Genomic DNA, 12169 nt, shown 5'->3' with positions numbered 1-12169 from the left:
CAATGGTCAGCAGTGGAGAAAGGCGCACACAAGACTTTTGATGTCTTCACCTCTAAAATTTTACGATTAATTTAGAACCACAGTAAACCATATATCATATCATATCATATCACATCATATCATATCACATTATATCACATCCACATTAGCCAGTTCTGAGTGTGCTGTATCTTGGCCAAAACTGGCCCTGATCAGGGTATGAGCCTAGCAAATGTGGCCTGTTTATCTTAAACATATCTGGACCAGTTCTAGTAAATATACAACACAGCCCAGATAGCAAAATTGCTATGGCCCATATCCAGCCCACAACCAACACTTTCATGTGGCCCACATACCGCATGGAATGCCATCATTGCACACGGTATGTGGGCCAGAAGAGGATATGGAATGTGGGCCTGATCAGGGCCAGAATAAAGAACTGTGGTCCAGATGTAGGCCAGATCTGGTTTATTTGTTTAGTTTTTGGTTTACATGTGGCATTGCTATGGTTTGTTTGTGGGCCGGGTCTAGCAAACAGGAGTGGACCGCCCAAGTGCCATCATTCCATGCGGTATGTGGGCCACATGAAAGTGTTGGGTGTGGGCCAAATTTGTTGTATAATATTTAGGCCATATTTCTCATATCATATGTTGGCCACTTTAGGTTCACATCAAGTCAAGCCAGTGCTTACTGTGCAATATCTTTGTCAGAACTGGCCTAGGTATCTTTTAAGATAACCGGGCCACATTTGCTGCACCATATGTGGGCCACTTTTGGTTTACACCCACATTAACTATTGTCAACTGGGCCACATTTGTTTTGGGATATTTGGGCCATATTTGTTATTTTACATGTAGGCCACTTCAGGCTCACATCCATTTTGTCTAGGCCAGAAGACAGCCAGCAGTGCTGTATCATTGCCTGAAGTGGCCCACTTCCGTATGCTATTTAGGGCATCATCTCTCTCACCTACCTGTGTGAGTATCTGAGACCACAACACCACTTCCTGCTGCACGTTCGCTTCTTTTCAGAGAAGTGTGTGTATAATATAGAGTATAATGTTTGATTATTCAGCTTTAAAATGTTGTATTATATGTGTAACTGGAACTTTCTACATAGAAAGTCCTGATATCACCAAACTCTGCAGATAAAGCTGAAATAAATTGAACACACTTCTCTTATTTTTAAGTATATACATAGTTGGATTATTCATGCCCTCTGGTGATATCCCTGACTTCATAGTTGGGAAATAACACGGTAATTCCCCCCCACACTGGGGGATGTGTGACATGCCGTGGTTGAGGCACACTTTTCCTCAGCAACAGAGAGTTTACAATTTCAACAGATTTGTAAACATTTCATCAGCATAAATTTCAATTCTATTGACCAAAGCACTGCCATTAGTAAGATGTGAGATTTCTGTCACAAATGTTCAGTGATGGAAGAAGTATTCAGATCCTTTACTTCAGCAAAAAATACTAGCTTGATGTAGTTAAAGTATTGCAGTAAAAGTACATAAGTATTAGCAAGCAAGCAAGCAAAATTTATTTATATAGCACCTTTCACAAACACTAGTTACAAAGTGCTTCACAGTCAAAGAAATAAAATAAAATAAAATTGCAAAGTGCTTTGCAGTAAAAGAAATAAAATAAAATAATATAAAATAAAGTGAAATTGAAATAAAATAAAAATAAAATCAGAATAAAGAAAAGCAAGGACACCAGATAAAATACACAAGTAGAGCAGATAAAATGGACAAATTAAGATAAAATAGCACATACTACCCAAATGCCCGTCTAAACAAATGGGTTTTTAGCTGCTTTTTAAAGGAGTCTACAATTATCCAAGGACCTTAAACTTGTTGGAAGAGTGTTCCAAAACTTAGGGGCTGCCGACTGGAAGGCATGATCCCCCCGGGTCTTAAAATGTGTACGAGGTACACTTAGAAAGCTCTAGGTGGAGGATCTAAGAGCGTGACTAGTGGTGTAGGGGTGCAGAAGGTCACTAATGTACTGTGGAGCCCGGCCATGTAGGGCTCTATAAGTGAGCACCAAAATTTTAAAATGAATTCTAAAATTTACTGGAAGCCAGTGCAAAGAGATTAAAATAGGAGTTGTATGTGACCATCTGTTGGAGTGTTAACAGCCTAGCAGCAGCGTTTTGGACAGTTTGTAAGCGTTGTATGGAAGATTTATTAAGACAGGTAAAAAGAGAGTTACAGTAGTCCAAACGTGATGAGATAAAAGCATGTATCAACATCTCCATTTCATTTCTTGATACCACAGACCGGAGTTTGGCTATGTTTCTAAGGTGAAAGAAACATGATTTAGTTAGTGTCTTAACATGCACTTTGAAACTTATGGATTGGTCAAAAATTACACCAAGATTGTGCAGGCAAGACCGGGAAGATGAAGATAAGGCACCAAGGTTCTGCCTGATTGCACAAAAATGTATTTAAAAGTTTATCTGAGGCTAATATGAAGCTTCAGTGTCCAAATGAGTCAAATCAAGTAGATATCTTTCAACGTTACAGTCTTTTTAGTGTCAAAGTTCCTCTTTTTGTTACTATACTTCCACCGCAGCTCAACAGGGAAACACTGTCCGAGGAAACACAAAGACTGAATTTGATGCTAAAAAGACTGTAAATGTGTCAGATATCCACTTGATATGACTAACTCAGACTGCTGAAGCCTCATATAAGCTTCACATCTACTTTTAAATGACTGTGTGGACACATTGTGGATTTTGGCCTCCTTCACTTACATTGAAAGCACATTTGAAGGATCTTTTAATAGCCAGTATGAACAGGTAGAACGATTACAGTGAGGAAAACCTCTTTCACTGTGTCATGGAAAAATCTTCAAATAAATCTTCAGGTCGCCCACAACTTAGTATTAAACTGAGAACTTATAAGAGGAAGACTCAAAAAATACACTGGAAGCTGGTAGAGTTCAATGTGAATAGGTTCACTGCATATAAAAAGAGACAGAGCAAACCGAGGCCTTTTGTCCTGGGACAAAGAAAAAACCTGATGCAAAATCAAAACCTCATATTATATACTTTTCATAACTCCTCCTATTGTGGAGCTTAGTTTCTAGTCTCCACTTCATTTTTAATTATAGTCAGCCGTCTGGTCATTATTTCTGAGGTTCATAAGAGACCTTGACACTTTGGTGATAATACAAGGGTGACTTATCTAAAAAATTACTGTTTCAGCATCTTCCACCTTTTTGTCACACTAAAAATGGACCTGACGGCCACAGAAAATCAAATTGCTATACCACATATTAGCCTTATTGCTAACTCCCTGGGAACTGTCTCTTATTGGCATAATGCTATCTTTGCACTCTCACTGGCGTATTGATCATGGAAAGGCAATTTTCCAACACAACTGTTCATATGGACACCTGACTGTTGTTTTAAGACACACTTGAATAACTGTGAACCTGTTCTTTAATATAAAGTTCTGTGAGTTTGAACAATGTGGGGTAAAGATAAATGCTGTGTTTCTCTGTGTGAGTTTGAATGTAGTAAGATTTCATCATATTTAGATTTAAAAATAATCTGGCAGTCGACCTCTGGCTGCTGGTTTCAGTGTTGTGATATCCTCTTGTCTGTAGATGACTGGCTTCAACTGGGTTTAGTGTAAATGCATCTTTACAGGAAATATGAGCTCATTTGACCTAGAAAAAACTTTCCTACACCTTCAGGTTATCAAAGTGTTAAGACAGGCATGTTTGTCTGTGCCAGCTCTGAGTCAAAAAGTGTAGTTCAATCCTCAGGTCAGTGGATATAAACTAAGACCACACGTTGATGGAAATATTGTAGTCACAAACATCTCTCATTATGAGATACAGTACATCTGCTGTGATTTGCTGCTGCTAAACACATCATAACTGAACAATATTCTTGCCCACTGATCAGTAATTTATTCAGCCTCTACAGAGATCACATATATGTGTGACACGTATCAACAAAGACCACAGATTCAAACCGCGGAAACTCCTACATATGGCTGAGATATTAAGGTCACAAAGAGTAACAGAAACTTTCACTAAAACACCAGATCAGTTTTAATATGAAGCACATGCACAAGCTGAGTGGGTGGTAAATTCTGTTTAGATCACCTGCAGGGAATAAGACAAAACCACAGAAGAGTAAATATGAGTAAAATTCCCCACATCATGGAATCTTCCTCTTTAATATTAATATTGGCATCACTACCTGTCATTTAGTCTAATAAATTTTCATTGGAAACAAAACTATTTAAAATGTTTCACCCAAATAACAACATATTTCCTTAATTACCTCTAGTGGTTTCTAGTGTCATGAACAAGTATATTTGCTCAAGTACAATTTTGAGGTACTTTACTTGAGTATTTTAATTTTTGCACTACTTTATACTTCCACTCCACTACATTTTAAGATCTGAATACTTCTTCCACCGTCATGAACCGGCTCACGATTCAGACAAAGAGGGAAGGAGAGCACACACGAGATTAGATGTCAACAAACACAAATAAATAAGATGTGACAGAATCAGTAATATCAGTGATGTATGTGGACGCGTGGGTCAAACCGCTGCCTTGACCTCTCAGACAAAGAGAAAAAAAAAGTCTGGATATTTCTCTGTGAATTTAGGAAACCAATCATGTGTTGGGCAACATCACAACATCAAATTTACATTAAAGTGGAACAGAAACCTAGCCAGCCAGCCTAGACAGTTTCATCTACATCGCTGTAGTTCCACTTTGGCAAGTTCAGCTATTTTGTTTCCACTTCTTTTTGTTTATTACTGTCATGTCCCAGCTGAAGCATTTGAAATTCTCTTTGTTGTTCGAATGTTAAAGCTACAGCGGTGAATACTGGTGAACTTACAGATTTCCTTTTCACCATCTCAATAACCAGTATTTCTGCTTCTAGACATTTGTTTGCCACAGCAATTTTTTACAGTTTCTGTCAGTTTTTTTTTTGTTTTTTTTTGGTCAGAGGCCTCAATGCTCAGTGATCTTTACAAGTTGATCTTTAGTACAACAGTCAAAAAGATCCTCAGAGGGAGACTGAGTGAAATTTTCTATTAAAGAGGCCATATTTCAATGAAAATCAACAAAACAGTGTAAATTATTTATCACAGCAAAAACCCAGTTTCGCAAAGGTCCGGTTATGTTTACGTTTCCCTCTAAACTTCTCACATGGTTTCATTTCAATAAATGTTTTTATTTCAGCAAAAATGAAAGATTAGAGGAAAAAGTTCAAAAACTGAAAGCAGATTTGTGTATCAGAACTTTCTTTCTTTCCTCTCCCATTAAAGGTAAAGTCAGCGATTCTAATCCAGTACACTTTTTGTCAAATTCAGTGAATATCTCCTCACAGTCCGCCACGGAGCGAGCCACACAACACTGCTCTGGCCAATCAGCAGCAGAGGGCGTTGGTGCTCATGCCCAGGACAGGAGGAAGTCATGAGAGCAGCTGTCTGTGTGAGGACATGACAGTCTCCCGTTTCCAGCACCGGTTGTGGGGAGGGCGGGTGAACTGGAGAGAGAGAGAGAGAGGCCACCTCCAATTCACATAGACAGTGTTTTCTCACAGAACAGATACACTTCCATTTTATGTATGTATGTATCGAGTCTGTTTCTGTAGCGTTTAGTGAAGCGTAATCTGAGCAGGCAGCTGTTTAAATCACACAAATGTCTAACTGTATATGTGTTTTCAACCGTATCAATGTATAAATAAATACAAACACTGTCGATTTCTTCATGTAGAGCCGACATGCTCTAGGGGGGTGGGGTGGGGGGGGGGGGGGGGGGGGGGGAGGGGGGGTGGTGGTGGTATTTGTCTGGGTGTTTAGTTCAAATATCAACAGTCTTTTTCCAGAATTACTGTCTCTACCTTTAATCATCTCACAACCCCTCAGAATTATGACTTTAATCTCAGAATTATGATTTTAATCTCAGAATTATGACTTTAATCTCAGAAATCTGACTTTAAACTCGGAACTCAAATACATTTTTCACATGTGGTCTTAATCCTTTTCCGTATTATTGGTATATTTACTTAAGTAAAGGATCTGAGTACTTCCTCCACCACTGAAGACAGAAACTTGAAAAACTGCAAAACCCTTCTTTAATTCTGTGTGAAGTTGAAAACTACTGTGAATTTTGAGGGATAGCTAATGGTCAGTTAGCCAATGTATTATTTCCACTATTGATGCATTATTTTATCCTATTTCAGAAAATGAATAAAAACAAAAACTACTGCTCCAAAATGAATAATACAGTAGCTTTTACTTATTTTATAAGCTTCCTTATTCAGACATAAATGTGCTCCTTTTCTTTTTTTATTTCCACCGGTTGAAGACGTAGGTGTAATGTGGTTTCTGATTATCATCTCGTCATGAGAGAAAGTTCTAAGTGGAGCCACCATGATGCTAAAACCAGGAAGAGAGTGGTACTCATAAAGAGCTGCTCAGACTGTCATTCTCAGTCAACCTGCAGGGCATCGAGTAGCACCTGGCTGTGAACTGGAAAGAAGTGATTTCAGTTACTTAAATTTGAGTCTGTAATCACATTTTAACAGTTCATATCAAAGACAATGGCTGACTTTGACCTGCGTCAAGCTCTGGATGGGTAAGTTCAATCTATAATGTATATCTATAACGTTCTGTTTGTGTCTAAACCTACAGTGTTTGTAATGTGTCTCACTGGAAATATCAAGAACACAATCGAAAAACTTTCCAATTGGGATTTTAGATAATACTTCATGTGTTTATGAGAGCTCAGAGCATGAAATGTGTGTTAAAGTGACATATTTTAAAGCTGAGGTAAGTAACAAATAGTAAACTTGAAATCAAGAGTTCCCGAAAGCCATTTTTCGGCAGCCTTCCATCTTGAGTTCCTGCCTCTGAAAAGGGAAGTGCTCCAGTCTGTCTGACAATGATTTTTACCTCTCAATCACAGCATCCTGTACCTCTGTTTTGTGACTTGGCTAAAACATATGGTGAACAGGCTTAGAAATGTGCTTTTAGGTATTTATAATGGAACAAAAGCAGTGTAACTTTAGACTTTGTATGCTGCTCATCACACACGAAATTGATTAATTACAGGAGTATATCATTAATTAAATTAAAATGTATTTAAATGTGAGGGATGGTTCAAATTGTCCTCTCAAAGCTTTGCAACTGCCAGTTTTAAAATGATATATTTGACATTTATTTGTTTTGTATTTCAGTTCATCTGAATCAGATGAGACAGAAATCAAATCCTTCTGCTTTGAGATGACGGTAAGATGAATTTTTATTTACTTGAGGCCATGTGAACCGTATGTCCTTCTGGGCTTCTCATGTACATTATTGTGAAGGACCAGTGTGTAGGATTACTGGCATCTAGTGGTGAGGTTGCAGATTGCAACCAATTGAATACACCTCACCTCACCGTCCACTTCCAAGCTTGTGGGAGAACCTACGGTGGTCGTGAAACTTGCAAAAAAGGCCCTTTCTATAGCCAGTGTCTTGTTTGTCCTTTCTGGGCTACTGTAGAAACATGGCAGTACAACATAGTGGGCCTGCTCCCTATGTAGATATAAAGGACTCATTCTAAAGTAACGAAAACATGATTCTTATTTTCAGGGGATTATACACTAATGAAAATGTACTTATGAATGTTATATTCCATTTCTGCCAAGTCCGTTCTGCTATATGCAACTAAAATCTACACACTAGTCCTTTAATTCTACTCTCATGTAAAAATCCATCTGGCTGTTGAGTCATTAATAAGGCCTTAACAGTCAGGGTAAGAAGGGTAATAATAATAATATGTTAATGAATTAATTTCCAGATGCTCTTTTCATAAAGATCAGGGGTCAATCACCCCATTGGAGGAGCTTCCTGGTCAATTCAGAAGCTAAAAAGACAAACCAAGTGTCTGGAGAAACACCAACCACAATCTGGCAACCTAAAAGTTGTTGTTATTATCGGCTCAATAGCTGTTTTGTGATTTATTAACCATTTTATAATCCATTACTGACAACTTATAAACCCGTTTGCCTTATTAAAAGGTGGGTTGGATGTGGTTTTCCAGTTTGAGAGACAATTTCTGGTCTGTGTATGTAAACAAAATTCAGATGACAGGAAACATGTGCAGCGGAGCATGACATGGTTTTCTGTTCTTTGCACTGTAGGATGGTAAGGATAAGACCTTCAGCCTTGTTGAGGGACTGAACCTGGTGGTTTCCCACAACCCGAAGACCATGCAGTGTGTAGCTACCCTGGTGCTCGCCGTGAACAGGATGAAAAAGTCTCTGTCTCGCTGTTGTGAGCTCAGTGATAAGCAGCTCTGCAGTGAGATCATGGCAAGCGTGGTGGACGGTGAATAATGACAGAATGCGCAATTTCACATGATTATAAGCTCATTAAAGCTCCTAAGATGTTGCCACGAATTAACACTCTCTTCTCCCTTCGCCTTTCCATAGAAACAATTGTCAAGATGGAGGGGAACTTCACCACAGAAGTGAAACAACAAACAAACAAACATCTCTGCAGTGTGAAGCTGTATACTCTGTCTGACACCTCACAAAAACATCTCTGCCAGGTTGACGGACAGTCAAAGCTGCAGGCCATCACTCTGAAAGGAGGAAACCATGATAAGAAAGGTATGAACATCACAAGTCCAGTGGTGGAATTTAGCTGAGTACATTTACTCAAGTACTATACAATTTTATGCCAATTTATACTCATACTACACAACATTTCAGAGGGAAATATTCAACTATTTAACCCCAAGGCATATATCTGACAGCTGTAGTTACTTTTGAACTTGAGATTTCACATGAAAAACATATGATAAGCTTATAAAATACACATTTTTAAAGATTAAACCGGTGGTTCCCAACATTTTTGGCTCAGAAAAAGCAGCGTCTTGTTGGGGCCTCTTAGTCTCGCGATACCAGACAATCGGGAGATCTTTACCCACCGAAGTCTGGGGATTTCTAAATGCACGGTAGTTGCTTGAACAGCGGCAGGAACAGCCGCTAACAAACCTTTGCCCCCTTTGTGAACTGCGTGTCACCGTCCCAATATGAAGGGCCGCCCTTAACACTTTGCTGATTTTGAAATTTTGCTAATAATACCCCTGTACTTAGTAGGATTTCAAATGCAGAACTTTTACTTGTAATGAAGTATTCTTAAGTTTACATTTTAGTAAAATTACTTTTACCAGCACTGCAGATTTAATTCATGCCATAATTATACATTTCTGTATCAGAACTTTGTTTTTACTTCTTTCCTCTCCCATTAATCATCTCACGACCCCTCAGGTTTATCTGGTGACCCTTTGAAGGGGCCCGACTCCTAGGTTGGGAACCACTGGACTAAACTACCTAAGAATTACCAATCTAAAAATGTTATATAGAACAATATATCAGTCAAAAGGGACATTTTTCTGTAGAACGAGTACTTTTACCTTTGATACTTTAGGTACATTTTGCTAATAATACTTATGTACTTTTACTTAAGAATGACTTTGAATGCAGAACTTTTACTTGTAATTGTGTACTTATGTTTGTTATATTAGTCACTAGCGTTGCAACTAATGATTATTTTCATTATTGAATAATCAACTTAATATTTTTTTCACTGTCAATAAAATGTCAGAAAATAGTGAAAAATACTCGTTATAATTTACTCAAGATGATGCCTTCAAATGTCTTATTTTCTCCGACCAACAGTCCAAACCCCAAAGATATTCAGTTTACCATCATTGAAGACAAAAAAACCTATAAAATTAGCACATTTGAGAAGCTGGAGCCAGTAAATGTTTGGTCTTTTTGCTTAAAAATGATTCAAATGATTATTTGATTATCAAAATATTTGCCGATTAGTTTTCTGTTGATCGACTTATCGATGAATCTCTCTTGTTTCTCTGTATTTTTTCTCACAACAGCTAATTTCAAGCTGGCACGGTGCATCAAACCCTCCCCCGGGCCTGACAGACGTCTGCCTGTCCTCCTGTCAGTCATGACGAAGAAAGGCTTCCAGCACATTTCAAGCTCTCTGAAAGACGGCAAAGCTGTCTTGAATCTAGAGGTAAGCAGAAATATATAGTTGCACATAAAGGTGTCGTGATGAGAAAGTAACAGTTCAGAGGGAATTTTTGGGGTCAGTTGATGTGATTTAGGGAAATTTTTAGTCCTTTTTAACAGAAGTCCTTATTGCCAGCAGTGGAAAGTAATGAAGTACTTTATTTACCCAGTAACACTTAAGCATTCATAATTAGTATATAAACAGTTAATACATTGTTTACAACACACTAGAATGTAGTTGTTAGCAGATATAAGTGTTTATTAATGTATTTGTCAACAACTATAATTCCTCCTGTGGACTACCATATGTGGAGGCTGCTGTATAAACAGATAATGAATAACAATATAGTAAATCACAGTTGTAATAATATAAAATATGTTTTCATAGGAGAGGTTATAATTGTTAACACATACTGTATATTAATAAACAGTTAAAATTGTTCTTATATCTTATAACTACATTATACTATATATATACAATTATATACAATTTATTAACTGTTTATATACTGCTTATAAATGCTAAATAAGGGGGACTTAAAATAAAGTGTTACCCATTTACTCAGGTATTGTACAATTTTGAGGTACTTTAATTGAGTATTTCAATTTTATGCTATTTTTTACTTCTACTCCACCACATTTCAGAGGTAAATATTGTAATTTTTTTTTTTTTTACTATTTTTCAGCAATGGTTATTAGTTACTCTTCAAATTCAGATTTTACACTAAAAAACATGTGATCATCTTATAAAATATGATGCAGTGTTACACATCAAGCTAACCAAATGCTCACCATGAGCATATTTTTTTTATGATGACTGACATCTACTTTTTTTTTCTTTTATTGGCGGAAATGGTGTTCCATACAAAACATACATTTTCTCTTTATCTATATTTTGGCGGGAATGTCGTGATTTAAATATGAAGATCGGAGAAGACAGTCACATGGACCGTTTCCACTTCTACATGAAAACCACGGGAAGAGGTTTGACCACCTTTGAGTCGGTCGAATGCCGCGGCTGGTACATCAGCACTTCCTATGAGGATGAACGCCAGCCTGTGGAAATGTGTCAACAACACACTGCCCGGCGTAACTTCCAGTTCACCATGAATGAATTGTAGATATTTATGCTTCACCACTAGATGGTGCAATCGTCCGCATTGATCTCTACTTGGTGAGGTGGAAATATAATTGAGTGTATTCCACTAAAGATAGTTTTATTTTATATTGTTTTTAATCACTGAAAAATGCTGTGAAAACAAACAAAATTCATCTTCTCTGATGAAGAAAGTAACAGGATATTCCTCCTATTTCCATTGTCTATAAAGACAAATATGCACTTGCTCTGTTTTGTTCTAACAGGAAAATGAAGACTTGAGTGTGTAAAACATTGTGAGTTTAAAAGTGTAGCAGGCTAAATATGCCTGGTTCTGTGATTTGTGTTTGTTGTTTTTTATAAGTGAAGATTACTTTGCATTGTTATAGTGACTTAAACATTGTGGTAAACAACTCTGACCTGCAGATCTCATGTATGGGGTTCCATTTAAGTTAAAAGTACCATAACCTTCTTTCTATAATTTATTTCTCAATGACCGTTATTGTTTGTACCTTGATTTGGTCAAAAAAAATCAGCTGTTATGCTTGATAATTTTCATTGTGTGTTGTTTTTCCTGTTGTTATGACATTTGCTTTGCTGATAAAATAAAATAAAATAATTATTTTAACCCTCTAACCGTGTTCTTGCTTTGATCAGTAGCTTTTAAAGCAGGCTTATGTGACTTGCTCAGCAGCACCCCTTGTGGTCAAAAGGGGCACTAATAAATTAATAGTAAATGCTAAAACACAGAGTAATATTAAAGGATGAGTTCACAACTTTTCAAGTGTGTCTTAAAACAACAGTCAGGTGTCCATATGAACAGTGAAAGAGGTTTTCCTTGCTGTGATCATTCCTCCTGTTCATACTGACTATTTAAAGATCCTTCAAATGTGCTTTTGGACGGTGTTTCCCTGTTGAGCTGCGGTGGAACTATAGCGTGGTGGAAACTGCCTTCCCATGATCAAACGAATGTACCGGTGAATGTGCAACGATAACATTGATGTCAATAAGAGACAGTTC

The 12169-nt window shown here is 37.5% G+C and overlaps 1 protein-coding gene across 1 annotated transcript; it reads left to right on the top strand.

The window, feature by feature from the left end:
- Positions 1-5820: 5820 nt before the first annotated feature.
- Positions 5821-11743, top strand: il1b (interleukin 1, beta). Its single transcript, XM_067575020.1, has 6 exons — positions 5821-6605; positions 7207-7258; positions 8155-8341; positions 8446-8625; positions 9915-10057; positions 10980-11743. Exons 1-6 carry the CDS (start codon positions 6571-6573, stop codon positions 11172-11174), a joined length of 792 nt encoding a protein of 263 aa, XP_067431121.1. The 5' UTR covers positions 5821-6570; the 3' UTR covers positions 11175-11743.
- Positions 11744-12169: the final 426 nt, after the last annotated feature.

The sequence above is a fragment of the Thunnus thynnus genome, chromosome 19, assembly GCF_963924715.1.
Source record: "Thunnus thynnus chromosome 19, fThuThy2.1, whole genome shotgun sequence".
NCBI classification, from domain to species: domain Eukaryota; kingdom Metazoa; phylum Chordata; class Actinopteri; order Scombriformes; family Scombridae; genus Thunnus; species Thunnus thynnus.
This window is presented reverse-complemented; position numbering and strand designations above follow the sequence as displayed.

Bases quoted from the DNA above. Each gene is read 5' to 3' on its own strand.
- il1b (XM_067575020.1), top strand. From the start codon at position 6,571: ATGGCTGACTTTGACCTGCGTCAAGCTCTGGATGG. The intron at 6,606-7,206 runs GTAAGTTCAATC...TTTGTATTTCAG, and splicing joins CTGCGTCAAGCTCTGGATGG to TTCATCTGAATCAGATGAGA. The intron at 8,626-9,914 runs GTATGAACATCA...TTCTCACAACAG, and splicing joins AGGAAACCATGATAAGAAAG to CTAATTTCAAGCTGGCACGG.